General features: G+C 31.1%; 1 protein-coding gene across 1 annotated transcript in view; it reads right to left on the bottom strand.

Annotated features, from left to right (window-relative positions):
- Nucleotides 1-12,757: 12,757 nt before the first annotated feature.
- The window catches only part of Scr (Sex combs reduced), a 59,938-nt gene continuing 55,558 nt past the window's right edge, over nucleotides 12,758-17,137 (bottom strand). The window contains exons 4-5 of the mRNA XM_070634586.1: nucleotides 15,385-15,550; nucleotides 12,758-15,318 (exon numbers count right to left, since the gene is read on the bottom strand). Of these exons, the coding sequence (XP_070490687.1) occupies nucleotides 15,177-15,318; nucleotides 15,385-15,550 (308 nt within the window). The 3' untranslated portion in view covers nucleotides 12,758-15,176. The remainder of the gene's footprint in view (nucleotides 15,319-15,384; nucleotides 15,551-17,137) is intronic.

The raw sequence follows: 17,137 nt of genomic DNA, 5'->3' as shown, positions 1-17,137 counted from the left end.
TTAGGTCTTTGGGCTCTTGAAAATGTCATTAACATACGCTATCCATCAAAATCTCCAATTTCAGCACATTTTACACAATTTAACATCCAGTACCTTCAACCAATGACCCACCATACCCAAAATAACTCCTAAAATTCCACAAAAATCCAACAACCTCCAACACAACAACAATTCAATTCCAAAAAAACTGCACAAAAACAAATGACGCAACAATTCCTATTACGAAGTAGCTTGCTTGGCTTGGCTTTGTTTTGTTTATTCACTAAGACCATACCAGCAATGAATCATTTAATATCGAAAAAACATGCAAATTGCGTGATTGAAACTCAAGCTTATTTTGAAAGCAATTAAATGCAGAAAAATATAAAGTATAAAAAGTATAAAAAAAATTATTAACTGTTTCTCCTTGTTTGGGTAGCTTTTATAATGGGTTGTGAAGTTGATTTGTCATGGTGCGGATATTGGAGAGTTGTGAGCTGATGTTGGGGTGAGATACTTGGAAGGCACATGGGAATGAAAGGGTGAAATGGCTTGAAGGTCGACGTGAGTCTGGATTGAAGATGGATTTCACTAAATCTGGATCCAGACAAGAGCCTTGTCGGTCTAGGAGCGAATTTTTCACTTTTTATACGTCGTGTGCCTTTCAATATGAATCAAGTACACCCTATATGGTCACTACAGTCACTAAAGTCACTATAGTCAAACTTTAGATCATTTGGTGCTTATTTAAGCAATTTTTGTGCATTTTAACCCTGTATGCTGAAGATATACTTCAATATACCCTTAAGGCCCCCTTGGCCACATTCAAGGCTCCATCAACTAAGCCTCAAGTGCATCCTTGCAACCTCAAACCAACCCAATGCCCAACATTCCCCTTCAAAATCCCCCAATCACCCCAAAAATACTCAACCTCATCTCATTTCCCATAAAAAAAAAAGAATTTCACCCAAAGCAATTTATTCCACTTTCCTCAACAGCAATTCCCTCGAGTAAAATATACTAAACTCTTCGCTGCCATTCTAAAATAAAACAACAACAAACAACAAAACAAACAAAAAATATTCATTTCCTGCATTTCATCCTACCTGTAATTTTCTACAACTGTAGAATCTTAATTTTGCTTGCCATGTATAAAATCAGCATAGCAGATCATTTTCATTTAATTGAATGTAATCATCTCCTGCTTCTTCCGTTTTCCGTAACATTCCCAAAAAAACTTCCTTAAATGTTTTTCATCCTTAAAGCTACATTGATGACCATATAGCCTATTTTGTAGGATAATCTTTAACCATTGAATTCACTTTCTATTTAATTCACACGGATGTGATGATGGCGAGGCATAGAAAATACTTATTGATGGGATGGACTCATCCCTCCATACACACTTCATCTACAGTAAGCCTACTTATTACACTTAGGACAGTAAAAAAAAAGAAAATCCTCGAGCAAATTTTTGCTGTACGGACATAAAAAAATATAAATAAATTGAAGATGAGTGAGTGAGTGAGAGAGAAATGGGTGAGATAGAGGAATAAAAAAATGTTGGTGATGGAAGGGAAAGGAGGTAGTGAAGTTAATGAGTGAGGGAGGGTTTGGAGCGCATTTGTCATTTTTAATGCATTTTGGATGGATTTTTTGATGAATTTGTGCTAATTTTGGCTGAATTTCTGTCAGATTAAGGTAAAAATTGCCGGATTTGGACAAAATCTATTTCAAATTTTAACTATATTTTCTACAAAGTTGCCCAAATTCGATTGGTTTCACGAACCTCATCCTTAAATGATTATGACAGAAGGACACAAAGACATAGGCAGGGCCAAAAGGACATAAAGAACAGAAGGTAGCTACAGAATAGGCAGAAGGTACGCAAAAGACAGAAGAGACACAATAGACTCAAGAGACACAAGAGACACAAGAGATACAAGATACAAGATACACAAGATACACAAGATACACAAGAGACACAAGAGACATTAGAGACACAAGAGACACAAGAGACACAAGAAACACAAGAGACAGGAGAGACACAAGAGACACAAGAGACACAAGAGACACAAGAGACACAAGAGACACAAGAGACACAAGAGACACAAGAGACACAAGAGACACAAGAGACACTAGAGATGCAAGAGACAAAAGAGACACAAAAGACACAAGAGATACAAGAGACAGAAAACCCAGAAAATACCAAAAAGAACAAGAAGGACTCAGGATCAGCAATCAATATTGACAGACAAAACGTCAAACTATGGCTACCACTAATCATTCTCCAGCAGTTCCGCACTAGAAAGGAAAAAAAAGAAAATTTAATGTGCGAAAACTTGAATGAAATAAAAGTTGCTTGGCTCTATATATTTTTACGACTTTTTTCCTTCTTTTTGTTTTACTTTCACATGGTTTTCATTGATACTTTTCCCAGGGCTTTTCCACAATCTCATCTACACCCTCCACCCCCCCCCCCCCCCCACCTCCATCTCCCCAAAGCTACCTAACTCATTCTGTACATATCTCTTTCTCACTCTCTCGCCTAATAACAACAATAAATAAAAGCTTTGCTGTATTTTTAGCATATTTTTTGAGGGCACAAGGTACCACTTGTTTGTTTTTGTCTCTCTTTTTTTTGGCCTGTCTCTTTAATGTCTAATTTTGATTAATTGCAGAGTCGTCTGGAATCGATTTCGTTTTTATTTGTGAGTCGACTTTTTAGTGACGATGTTCTTTTTTTGGCTTTAATGTGAGTTTGAAAGGAGAATGCATAATGGTCTTTTAAATCAATATTATATAAACTTCTGCATTGGGTTATGGACTGTAAAAATGCAGTTTTATTGGTGATTTGTTGATTTTAAATTGTGGATTGAGATGGACATGATGGTGCAGGGGTTTGATGCTTTGGGATATGATGAATTTTGGTGATTGATGATTCAGTCATGGGTTCGAAACTCAGTAGAATAGTTCAAGACTTTGAGTTCTTAAGTCAAGGCCCTCAAAACCTTCAAACTAGACTAAATTTGGAATTTTTAAGCTGTTATTGCGATGTCTTTACTTAGACTTAACCAAGGATTCCCGAAATCTACACGAGAACTCTCGGTCTTGCCATTGGGAACTCTTAATCTTAACCCTGTGTCCTATACGTCATACTAACAATTTCTTAAGGTTCGGCCCAAATCTACAGGTCTACATTTTCAAGCATTTTAGATGAGTTAGGCCTCGAGCACCTTAAATTACTTCCAACGCTGTGATTTTGGACGAACCTTACATATTTATATTTAATTGCTCTTCGGATATATCGATTTCAATCTAGAGTCCTTCTTAGTCGGCGTCTGAAGCAATTTCTATCAACTAGAGTCTTTTCATGAGCCTTATAAGCCTGTAGCTATGAGAAGTGATGTGAATCTCGTCCTTTCTCTTGATACGTTGCTGTAGGCTTCTTCAAAGGTTGTGAAAATGATTAAAGTGATCAAAATCGATCGTTCTTAACCATTTCTACAGTTTCTGTTCGTTCGAACCGTCCTAGGTAAAGGACATATTAGTGCCATGTCCGACAAAGAGACTCAAGCTTCTGTCCTAGGAATTCTGCTCAATAACTCAATTGATTTTAGATTTTACCTCTAAAAACCTCAACAAATGCTCTTCACAATCAAGACTGCGCCTCAAAAATTCAACCCTAAATCCAATTCCAACTCCATTTTTCCGTATTTGCTCCGTTGGTGTAATATGAGAATGAAAACAAACTGTTTGGAATTTTCATTCTGTTTTTTTTTGCCATTTTTTTTCCTCTTCATTCCTTATGCGATGAAAAAACATTTCAAGATCATAAAATAAAATCAAGAAACGGAAAGGAATGAGAGGAAAGAGCAGCAGCAACGAACGAAAAAAAAAGTGGATTTATATCAGCATGGATTTTGATGGATGAATGGATTGAGAATCGAGGAGTAAGGAAGTAAAATAAAAGAGAAAGTGTGAGTCAGGACGACCCAATCATATTGATTTGAAATTCTAAAGCCAAACAGACATAAATATACAATTTGACTTTTTTTTTCGTTACCTGGTAACATAAATTGGAATTTTATTTTTATATTCCTTGCCTCATTCCTTTCTGTCTCTGTGTTTATTGACTTTATCTGTATTTATTGCATAAAAATGAAATATTTTTTTGAAGGCTATTGATGAATTTTAAACATTTTTGCTTGCTTTGAGGGGTTCCGTGCAGATTTTTTTTTTTTTTTTTTTTGCAAAACCTAAAATTGCGAAAGATATTTACCTAATAAGCTAGTACACATGCTGTGACTATAACAATTCACACATCTATCCCTTTTCCATTATTTTATTACTTTCTTTCATTTCTCTTCCTTTTTAGTCTTTTGTTTTATTTCACTTTCTTCTTATTGTCGTAGACTTTCTTCTTGATGCTTGGCTCGTTCAATGGAAATTTCTGTCGTATTGAATCACCTCATGAAATTTTGATTTGTCACACATTTTAGGAGATCTTTTTTTGTTTTTTTTTTGCTTAGTGTCGTTTGTTCTTGTGGGAATTTTGAGGGGATTTGGATGAATTTTTAGGGTATTTCAGGGTCATATGGGGTATTAATTGGATACTAAGGTACAAGATTGATGCTCATGACACTTACTTACTAAATCCATGCTCCGACTTGGGACCTTGGTTGCTACAAAAGGCATTCCATTTGACGTCCAATCACAAACTTTGAACAAATCATCCGTTTTGACATCTAACTTGCATTCCTTCATTACCGTCCCACGCTGTGTAGCTTTTGAAACACCAGGATGGCTTTTCCCTTGTGGAATCCAATCAAGAGCGGTACAACAAGCTCGTGATCAGGCGACTTCTAGTTAGAAACTTGATAGAAACTGATGCAGATGTGAGATGCTTTGATATCAAGACCAAATAAGTCCAAAAAGGCACACAGTGGAGTTCGGTCTCCAGTAGAAGCACTTCCACATTGAAGTCCTGTTTTATTTTACTTTAGTTTATTGCAAAATAATCAAAATTATCACTGTAATCTATATAAGGGAGTTAAATATTGAGTCTGAATCAAGGTTTTGACACCCAAAACTTATATTGCCGATGGATACAAACACAAGTTACCAAATAAACGATGTACTACAAAGCAAAATGCTAAGACCCAAGCACTTTTGTCCTGATCGAATAAAGGTCCATTTTAGACTGCTTCAATCATCTAAAAAATTCAATTTCCTTTCCAAAAATCATTTGTTCACAAATTCACCCTAAGGACTCCATAAACCCAGCAGCAACCAAATAATCAATGCCATTCAAAATCTCGTTGACAATTTTTCTATTCTTTTCTTTTTCAATTTCCAAGAACTATTCCTTACGTAATAGCCATAAAAAAAGTGAAAATACTCAAAAGAGAAATCGAAAGGATTGCTGTAGTTAGAATTAATGAGAAGTGAAAAAGGTTAAAGAAGAAAAAGGAAATTATGCTAAATTTATGATGCAGCATAAAAAATCAAGTTTTGTTGTCGAAGAAAGGTTGCTAATGACCGTTACGGAGTTGTTGGAATTTTGTGATGATGATGTAGGGGTCTGAGGGGTCTCTGGATGGGATAAATGAGATTGAACTTGATGTGAACTGTGATGCTGCAGAATTTGAAGCTTTATTTACTTACTTCCTTGGCTGTGGCGCACAAGGGTCCATTATCACGCGCAGGGAATGTTCAAAGACAGTTCTATCCATCGAAATCTTCAGCATTTGAAGCTATTGCCTAAAAATTGGGGTTCAGTAAAATATGACAAAAATAATAAAATTTACATAACCTAAAAAATATTTTATAGCACCTTAGTGATATTTTCTATACCTCGATGCTATGCCAGTCCCAAAACTCATTTACAATGTGCTGAAAAACCTTGAAAATTGCGAATTTTTCTACCTCAAATTTACATTTTTTTGTTACATCAATAAATAAAAATAAAATTTGCTATTTTTTTGCTTTTTTATTCTTTTTTATTATTAAGTATCAATGCAATTTTACAATTTTTTCTTTCATTTTTCACTATATTTTTTATTTATATATATTTTTCGCATTGGAGTATAGATTTGTTTACAAATATCATTGTGAATTCCTTCATTTTTTACTTTTTTTAATTTTATGTGTACAAATCTTGTGTTATTTTTTAAATCATTTTTTTTTGTTTTGTACATTGTTGATAATAATTTTTTGCCTTAAATCTTAGATCAATTTTACTTTTTATATTATGTAGATTACACAATTTTCATTTTTCTTTTATCTTTATATGTATATTTATGTTTTACTTCACTTGTGTTGAGTATACTTGAGGAAATTTTCATATTTTTTATTTTTTTTTTCTTACATTCTGTATAATATCGAAATAAATATTTTTTTTCTTGATTTTTCTTGCTTCTAATTTCGTTGAAAATTTTTATGATTTTTTTTTTGTTTTTGACCAAATAAAAAGAGATTTTTTGTTGATGGTTTTTTTGGAGTCAAGGGATCAGATGAGGGCTTAGGGGGTACTTTTTACGATTTTTTAGGGGTTTGTGAAGCTTCAAGACCCTTTATGTGAGATTTGTAAAGCTTAAGGAGCCTTTTATGGGCTTGGAAACGATCTAACTGTTTTAAATTAACAAAGATCAAAAGTTTGAGTTATAAAACTGACAAAAAAAGCCAGTAATTGACAAAAATTAATCAAAAGCGACTTAAAATGTGAATTTCTGACAATTTTAAGTCTTACAATTTGAGTATATTGCCAAATTTGCCTTAAAATTACTCAATACCTATAGCATTTGATACTAACGTCGATCTTACGTCGTTGGAAAGCACATGAAGTCAGCTATGACTTATTAACATGTTCAAACACAGTCCTGCTTTACATCAGCTTCATATCAACCTCCCGGAAGACACAAGACGGAATAATGGGCTCAATAGAGACGTAAAAATGGCTGAAAAATTCGACCCAAACCAGCGTGATTCTGTATCCAACCTAAATTAGATTAAAATCTGGCTTCAGTTAATATCAGTTAGTCTAGTGCCGGATTTTTGACCATATCTACGCTGTGTTTCCATAATTCTGTATCAATTGTGCTTTGCAGTCCCATAAATAACTAGAAAAATCACTTAATAACTGCCAAACTCTCATTTGATGCCAATAACCCCAAAAAACCCTTTATTTAATTATTTCTGAAGCCTTCATATTCATTTACAAAACTTTCTACAAAAAATTCTTCCATTTTTTTCAAATAAATTTTTTTACTTTCAATTTTCCTCGTGCACACAATACTTTTTGTCTCAATTAAATTTATGTTTTTTTTTTTTTGCCTTAAATTTATGAAATCATTTTTTCATTTTAATTTTTTTGTTCATTTTTTTTCATTTTAAATGTGTGAAAATGAAAAGTTGTTTTTTTGTGCCGGTGTTGGAAATTCTCTGGAGTCGTAAATTTATGCTTAGTGAATATGGAACTTTTTTTGGATATTAAAAAATGTCATAAAATTTATTCTGAAATATTTGCAAAAATATGAGTTGTTTAACTTAATTTTGCTATCACTGGGATTCAGAATTGATTAAATTATTCACTGGGAGGAATGACGTAAGGTGATGAGATGATGAATTTAAGGAATGATGGGCTCAATGGAGTCAATTGATATTTGGGTAATTTTTTGGGGTTTTCTGCTTATGAGGGTCAACTTTTAGTGTTGTAATGTGTCTAATAGTACAGTGTTGGAGTCTGAGAGTTGCATAAAGTCTCAGTCTTGACAAATCTAGAGTCAGAGACCGAAAAGTCATGATCTCGACATGGAGAGTTGCTATGGATTATGTACTAGAGATTGTGGAATCTTATAGTCAATTTATATACCATTATAGCCAATTTTTCGAGAACTTTCTAACTAGATTCTCTAATAACTAAAGAAAAGTCAAAGAAACCAACCCTAGAGCTTCCAATTAGCCTACCAAAGACACATTTATATCCGACAGTAATAAAGCATTAGGTTTGAAAACTTCTACAAAAATTCAATGAGATGCTATGAGTCATAATCATTAATTGAAATGCCTAGAGCCATGATCTCAGTCTAGTGTCTCACTAGCTTGTCCTAGGATGTAAAATACACTTACAGTTACACATTATGGTGTCTATTGTTGTGTCTTAAATCAAATTAAGCAATATTTTGTCGAATATTTGGAGACCAGAGCTCTAAATTGACTTCAATTTTGGATGAAATCTACCGACTTGCGTCGATTTTTTTAAACAAAATCCGAGCAGATTTCGAGCTCTATTTGGAACTGACTCTTAAAAATCAAATTATAATGAACTTCATAACCAAAAAACCCCCAAAAATCATACCTAGAAATCTAGAATCTTAAAATTTCATTATATGGCAATTTTACTTGTAAAATTCACATCAAATATTCTAGCAATTCTTGATTTTAATTAGCTACAATATTCAGGTTTTGTTAATTAACAGAAATTTCTTAACTTCTTAATTCGTCAGATATTTTTATCAAGAATTTCAAATTAACATCTTTGTGAGCCACAACCAAGTTGTTGTGTCTATATATTCATCATTAGATCACTTATGAAGATGGTGTCATTTTGACATTTTTTGTTAATTTTTGTAGCACTTCCAAATATAATTTCAACTCCTTCATAAAAAATGTTTTTTTCATTTTTCACACATTTAAAATTATTTTAATCAATTTATAATTTTAATTTACGTATTATTCAATGATATAGTTTCGTTCCTTATTTCACTGATTAACAAAAAAAATGTTCACTTTTTTTACTAATCTAAAATGCTTCAAAAAAATGAAAAATTTAATCTACTAAATACAATTTTTTTATATCTCATCTTCTTGCATTTTATTCACTTTCCATTTAGTTAATTTAAAAATTTTTTTTTATATAGACTTCCTTTTTTTGTTGAGTAAATTGTGAAAAAATACTGGAATGTGGCAAAAAAATATTGAGGGATTCTCAACTTAATAATTCTTTCATCTGTAGCAAGAAGATTCATTCATGCATTGCTGAATTTTATGAGGATTTTTTAAGAGCTGCTGTTTATGGAGTTATGAAAATTAATATTCTTTTTGTTGATATTAGCGGCTGTTCTGGGGGTGGTTTTGAGTTTTATTTGAATTTTACTTCTGTAACTGGGAATGATTGTTGGATTTGAAGTTGTAATTTTTGATGAATTTTAACTGTTTGAGCTCTTGTGTGTCTTTTAGAGATTTTTTGAGCCTTTAATATTATTATAGTGACTCTTTGGATTTTTGTAAACTTTTATGAGTCCTTACGAGTCACTTTTAGACTATACGAGTCTTTTAGGTTCAATACGAGTCTCTGAGAAGCTAAACGAATCTTTGCGAGACTATATGAGTCTTTTAGAGCTTATAAGAGACTCTGTGAAGCTACACAAATCTTCACGAGCCAGTATGAGTCTCTATGAGTCACTTTAACTCATTTTGAATAGATGTGAGCCTCTATAAGTCTCATTGAGTCCCTTTGAATCTTTATGACCCTCAATGAATCTTTGTGAATCTGTACAAGATCTGTTTTAAGCTTTAAGAGTCTCCATAAGTCTCTTAGAGCCTGTTTAGAGTCTCTACAAATCATAAAGAGTCTTTTCAAATAACTTAAAATATCTTTGAATCCCAACAAATCTATATGACACTCTCGGGATATCTTTGAGTCTGCAAAAGTCTTTTTTAATCTTAAACAGTCTCCATAATTATTTTTCGAACTATTCAGACTCTTTGCAAATCGTAGCTAGTCTCCGTAAGCTTTTATGTGTCTCCATGAGTCACTTTGTATCTATTTGAGTCTTTATAAGTCTTATTGAATTTATAAAAAACTTTAAGTGACTCTATAAATTTTTGCGAGTCTCTGCTAGTCTCCAGAAGTCTGTGAGAGTCTAAGCAAGTCTATAAGAGCCTCTGCGAGTGTCTGTAGGCGATAAAAACTAAAGTCAGGCATATCAAATCCATACAAATTCTGCGTGAACTTCGAATTCCGGTTGACAGTCATTTCGAAGTCAAATTGATTTTTTGTTGCCTTTAAATTGGATTTCTGGAGTAACTAGTCGACATCCTAGTAATCAGAACCATATTTAGTAATCTTCAATTATCTCTCATTTAGTAAATAGCAAGTTTTAGTTACTATGTCCAATCAAATAGATACAATCGCATTATAGCAGTATATCCTGCATAATTTAACCTAATACTTTAATTAACAAATTGATTCCCACTGTCAACATCACAAAATCATCCCCAATCAACACATGTGGCAACAAAAATGTCTAAATCACTAAATAAAATGCAATTTTAACGTTCCAGAACCATATGACATCTAAAATTCATTAACCATGCAGCAGCTCCTCATAAAATTCGCCTCTGTTTCCATAAAAAAAAGAAGCAAAAAAAATCAATTTCTTTATTCTCATAAGTGGATTGCGTAATAAAGTTGCTTCCTATTTTTCATTAAGAAATTTTCAAAAAAATGGAAACAAAAATTAAGAACTGAATTTTCTTCTTACTTTTTCCAGTGAAAATTTTTCCTTCATTTTTCCTCATTTTCATATTTTATGTTATATACAAGCAAAAATGAAAATGACGACGATGTTTTTTTTTGTGTAATTTAAACAGAATATAAATGTTGTGTATGAACAAAAAAAAAAATAAACTTTTTTATCATTATTATCATCTTCTTCCACTTACCCCCTCGAGAAACAAGGCATGAAGAGAGAGAAAAAAAATTGGCAGACAAGATGGAAAAGAAAATTTGATGCCAAAATTGCGTATTTATTGATTGATTTCATAAATCATAAGTTATTTCCTATAGTCCTCTGTATTTTGTATCTAGGAGTTAATTTTACATTGTTGGAGATTTCAGTCAAATTGAGTCATCAAGTGCAGAATAGCTGAATGGTGTAGGAGAGTCAGTAATCTTATCTGATTCAAGAAAGCAAAAAATCTTGGAGATTTAGTCTTCAAGTGGAAGTTTTTGAGCAATTTACGGTCATAAACTTCAGTGAAATGAGTAAATCCATTTTTTTGTGTTATCTGGATTGTTGGCTTTAGGGGAATAATTTGAGAAGATTTTTTTTGTCGAAAGTTTGGAGATTGTTTTGGGGGGTTTGGGGTGAAATTCAGAATGACTTTTGGAGTTTGGGGTGATTTTTGGTGTTGGAGCGTCTTAAATTTTGGTTTCACAACCAAAAATCTAGGAGGAATTTGAATTTTAGAATTTTTTATGGAAAGTACAGTAAGTATTGTATTGTACCACTGGAGTGTCTGACCCTTGCCATAAATATACTAGATGAGTATTATCGTTAGCGTTACTCCTAGTTTATTCTGATTGTGTGAGCATGCTCATTGCCTGCTAGTGGAATGTTGAAGTCTGACAGCTGCAGATTGACATCAATTTCGCTAATTGAGCTTATGGTGATGATTAGCAGCAATATAGCCTCAAATGATTCAAATTTAGGAATTTGATACTAGATTTTGTTGAAGATTCGTGACTTTTAGACAGAATTGAATCAATAGTTCAAGAATGAGAAGACATCCAACCCTTTACTTGACTTGAATCAACTTTTTCATCCAAAATTCGATTCAAATTCGAGCCTTGATATTAATTTGACCTAAATTTAAGCATTTCTGGCTTAAATTTCTTAAGAATCTAGCTGGGAGAAAATATTCAAATTCAACCTCAAATTAGCCAACAAAATCCATTCAAATTTCCAGAATCTCTACTGAACAGCCACAAAAGATCCATTCAGCCTCCTTCTTCATCACCTCAAATTCAACTGAAACCTCCAAAATAAAAATACAAATAATTAACAAAAAAAAATTTCCTCCATTAGCAATACTCCTTTAAATTCTTCTTTTCAGTGTACATGTTTTGAATTTACAACTTAATTTAAGATATACAGTATACAGTAAGTAAGTATGTAAGTAAGTAGATAGTATAGACATAAGTAAGGAACCAAAAAAATAATGAAAGAGAAGAAGTAAAAATAAAAACATAAAATAGAACAATAAGCCCTGCATTCATCCGAATTTGTTTTTATCATGATTTTTTTTTTTGCATTTAATTATTAACTATGCTACTCTCTTGTGGATGCTTGTTGGATGGGCGTTTGAAGGTTTTTTGGAATTGAAATTTGTATTTTAAATTGTTGAAATTTTAAAAAATTAATTAAAATTTGAAAATTTAAAATTAAAGCCTTCAATTTCAAAGAATTTGAAAATTTTGATTTTTAAATTTCAAAATTCAAAAATATTTTTAAAATTTTAAAAATTAATAAATTAATTATTTGAATTTTAGAAATTCAACAGTGAAATTTTAAAATTTTTGAAATTAAAAAATAGTTTAAATTATTTTTAAAATTTTTAAATAATTTATTTCAATTTTGTAATTTGAAAATAAATTTAAAAAATTTCAAAATTCAAAAAGAAATTTTTAAAAATTAAATTAAATTTCCAAAAATCAAAAATATTGCAAAAATCAAATTATTTTAATTTAAAAAATTTGAAAATCAACAAAAAATTTTAAAAATTTATTTGAATTTTAAATCATATTTTTCAATTTTTAAAAATTTAAATTACTTTAAAAATAATAATTTATTCAAAACTTTAGTTTTTTAAAAAAATAAAATTTTATTTAATAATTTAAAATTAAATTAATTCAATTTTTAAAAAATTTAAAACTAAATAAATTAATTTTTTAAAATTTCAATTTATTTTTTGAATTTTACTTCCAAAAAACTTACAAAACCCATCCAATAATCATCCACAATCATTTTAAACTAAAAAGAAAAATTCTTTTATTTTCTCATAATTTTCAAAAGTTTCTAACTTAATTCCTATGATCATCATCATCATTAGAGATTTTCATTTGTATCATTTTTTTGTAATTATTAACAAGCAAACAACCTAGGTGAAAATATCATCATTTTCGTCACAATCAATACAAAAAAGTATTTTTGTTTGATTTTATTTTAAAAATTAAAAAATATATTTATAAAGTAAATTGGGGGGATTGATTTTTTTTTAATAAATAGAAAAAGCCACATAATAATAAAATTAATAAAAATTTTCCTTAAACAAATAAAAAAACTTTAATGATAAATTTTAAAATTTAAAACAAAATAATTGTAAATTAACTAAAACTTTTTTTTATCATCTTCATATTGCAGTTGAATTTATACTTTTTTTTTTAAAAAAAATTAATTTAAGAGATTTATCATCTTCATGGCGCTATTATCATCATCACCGATACTATCAGACTTGAGAAATTAATGATTTTCCATTTTTAATGTAAATTTCTTTTTTTTTTTTGTTCCATAAATTTTCGGAGTATATATTGAGTCAGGGGGGCGGGAGCTAGTGGGGGTTGTTGAGGAATTGAGAGGCATTAAATTGTTGAATTTTAATTTAATTTGAATTTTAAAACATTTTTTTAAAATTTTGCAATTTTGTGTCAAAAAATTTATAAAAATATCAAAATTTATAAAAATTTCAAAATTTATAAAAATTTCAAAATTTATAAAAATTTCAAAATTTATAAAAATTTCAAAATTTCTATAACTTTAATCAAAATTTTTCAAAATTATTGAAAATTTTTATTCAAATTTGAATTTTTCATAAAATTTTGAAGAATTATTGAAGAAAAATTGTCAAATTTAAAGATTTTGGCGATTAATCTTCAAAAAAACCAATTTCTGGGAATAAATCTCAAATGAACCCTCTAATTACCCCAATCTCCCCTCACTTAACCCCTTATCAGTCCCCTCAACATCTCCCCCAACCTCAACACATCTCCCCAAGTCACCCATCATCTCATTCCATTGCAAATCAGCGCCATCTCTATTACAGTACGTACATATCACAATTCAAAAGTAGTGACATCTAATGGATATGAATCCAAACTTAATATTTTACATGGGAGAGAGAGCCTAATTTTGCTTTTGGAAATGAGAATGAGAGAGGAAATTTGAATATTTTTTGACCGTTACACTGGGTTGAAAATTGCTATTTTGAGCTGGATGTCTGCATCTTTTTTGTCGTTATGGATTAACTTTTGTTAATGTTTTTGATTTGTTGGTGGGGTTTAGGGGGTAGATGGGGTTTGGAGTGGGAGTAGTTTGAAAATTTTGGAGATTTGAGGGTTTTTGGATGGAAAATTGAGATTTTTGAGGACAAATTGTCATAAAAACTGCAAAATTCGTTAAAATTCTTCAAAATCTTCCAACAACCCACACTTAACCCCATCTTAACCCCCCAATAAATCACCAATTTACATGAAATTCATTTGCGCTTGTCTGATATTCATAGATTATTGCTCTTGAATTCTTTCAAATTTTTTCAATTTTTTAAATTTTTCTTATTTCATTCTTCACGTTTATAATCGAACCTAAAATAACCTTAAACAAGACTTTAACTCTAAAAGATTCTTCTTCTTTTTTTTTTCATTAAAAACTAAACTAAATGTTGATATTTTTTTGTAGTTTCTTGAATACTGATTAGAAAGAGTATGAACAATACTTCCAATGAAAAAAAAAAAAAATTTATACATCCGGAGCTTACAGATGAAGTTCGTCAATGTCTCGAGCTTCATCTCTAAGCTCAACAGGGAGAAAATTTTTTCTTTTTTTTTTGAGGTCCTTTTTTTCTTGGAAGCGATTTAAACATTATTATTTTTTTATACTATTTCTATTACATACAAACACAACCAATTATATTCATTTTTATATCTCTTCATTTTTTTTTTGCTTATTTTTGAATGCATCACTCAAAAAATTTATCTCAACTTCCAGGTGGAGATGTGGTCATCCACTCATCCACCTGGAAGTTTATCTCTCAGTTTTACATTGAAAAAAATTCAAAATTTTTTTGTGATTTTTGAGATAGTGTGACTTTGTTGGATGTCAAAAAGCAGTTCCTATCCCAATCATATTAAATTATCATCATCATCAATTGCTTTGTGTATCACAATCACAATCAATAAGAGGATTATTTTGAGATCAGAAATCGGGTGGATATTTTTCAGAGGTATTACTATTATTGCTACTAAATAGAGCATTACTAGTAGTATCCTGATTATTTGATTGATATCCTTGATATTGTTCTTGATATAATTGGTTGAGTCTCTAACCAGTATTCGAGAAGCTACTGTGCCACACGTCCTATGCTGACAGATGCGCAAATTGGCTGGGATGGATATCGAATTGAGCGTATGGATGACCGTATGGTGACATATGATATGGCACGATATTCATTGATGCCATTTTATGTTCTTTCTTCCACTTCATGCGACGATTTTGGAACCTAAAATTGGTGAATTAAAGGATATTGTTAGGAATTGTCATAATTTCGAGATTCAGCAATACTTACCAAATCTTAATCTGGCGTTCAGTCAAACACAATGCATGAGCAATCTCAATTCGTCGTCGACGTGTCAAATAACGATTGAAATGGAATTCCTTCTCTAATTCTAGCGTCTGATAGCGTGTATATGATGTACGTTGTCTCTTTGTCTCGCCATTAGCATTCACTGTCCCTTCATTATATAACGAAAAAGAGAGAAGATTTCAAAAAATAAATCTTTCTTTGACAAACTTTCGTAGGCTGTGGATGTTTTTTAAGCATCGACACAGGAACAAAATTTTCATACAAAGCAAAATTTGACGTAAATTGAGAGAGAAATAAATTTTTGCACAATGAAGCCCATTCGGAGATGTGACGTGGAAATTTATGTGGGAATAATCTAAAACTAATTGAATTAATGCGATATAAATTATGCCGACGACTTAATTGGCATAGGGAGTGACGATGCTCATTTTCTTATTTTTTTGAACGTATTAATATTTATTGCAATTTAATATTTTTTTGACTTCGTCGCGAGTCATTGCTGATGAAACGGAAAATTTTTTTAACTTTAATAATGTAGAAAGTTGTTTGATGAGGTGAGGTGGGGTTTGGGAAGTCAGGATGGGTGGCTGGGAGAGGTTTAAGGAGGTTGAAGGTTAAATTTGGATACCAGATTGATGTTAAGCAGTATAAGGTTAAAATTTGGAGCTTATCTAAATGATTGACGAATGAAATTGGATATTTAGTGGATTTGGAGTAGTTTGAGCACTAGAATAGTGACTATAGGGAGATAAAGAGAATATAGGGTCCGAAAAGACAACTAAAGCAATAGATGAGGTGCATTAGGTGTCATTGAGGAATGTATTAGTCAAATTGAATAATCAAGGCTAAATAAGACTCAATGATGCTCAATAAAGCTTAATAAAGCTCAATGAGGCTCAATAATGGTTCAATGAGGTTCAATAATGCTCAATGAGGGCTCAATGAAGTTCAATAAGGCTCAATGAGAACTCAATGAGGTTCAATTAGGCTCGATGAGGTTCAATAAGGGCTCAATGAGGTTCAATAAGGCTCAATGAGGTTCAATAAGGGCTCGATGAGGTTCAATAAGGCCCAATGAGGTTCAATAAGGCTCAATGAGGTTCAATAAGGCTCAATAAGAACTCAATGAGGTTCAGTAAGGCTCAATTAGTTTGAATAAGGCTCAATGAAGCTCAATAAGACGCAATGAGGGTCAATAAGGGTCAATGAGGTTCAATGTTGCACAAAAGGGTCATAATAGCCATTTTATTGACATAAAATCTAGATTAAAGCCAAAAATGAGCTACCAAGGCCAAATTATTGAGAAAAAACTTAAATTTCTCCATTTGTAAACCAAAAACCTCAGAATAACCCCAAAAAATTATGAACACCTTGCAAAAAATGCGCTCTAACCAGCACAACATCCCAACTTCAACCTTCAAAACGAATCTTTACAAAATTAAACGAATGAATAAGAATGAAGCTGTGAATTAAATTAAATTAATAATATTATTGCACAGTATATCTTGCATCATATAAATTAGATATAAATTTTAATATCTTTTATTTTTTGCGGCTTTTCCCTTTTTACTCTCACTACACAAAAAAATATCGTATGCACTAAATCATTTTCATGAAAAAAAAGAAAAGAGATATAAAAGAATCTCCCGATCCACATGTTAATCCTCAACGTCACAGCCGTGAATATTTTTTTTCTTTATATTTTCTTAATTTGTGTCTTTATTTTCAAAATATA

The sequence above is a fragment of the Chironomus tepperi genome, unplaced genomic scaffold, assembly GCF_022539635.2.
Source record: "Chironomus tepperi strain 1889 unplaced genomic scaffold, CSIRO-AGI_Ctep_v1 contig_85, whole genome shotgun sequence".
In the NCBI taxonomy this organism is placed as follows: domain Eukaryota; kingdom Metazoa; phylum Arthropoda; class Insecta; order Diptera; family Chironomidae; genus Chironomus; species Chironomus tepperi.
This window is presented reverse-complemented; position numbering and strand designations above follow the sequence as displayed.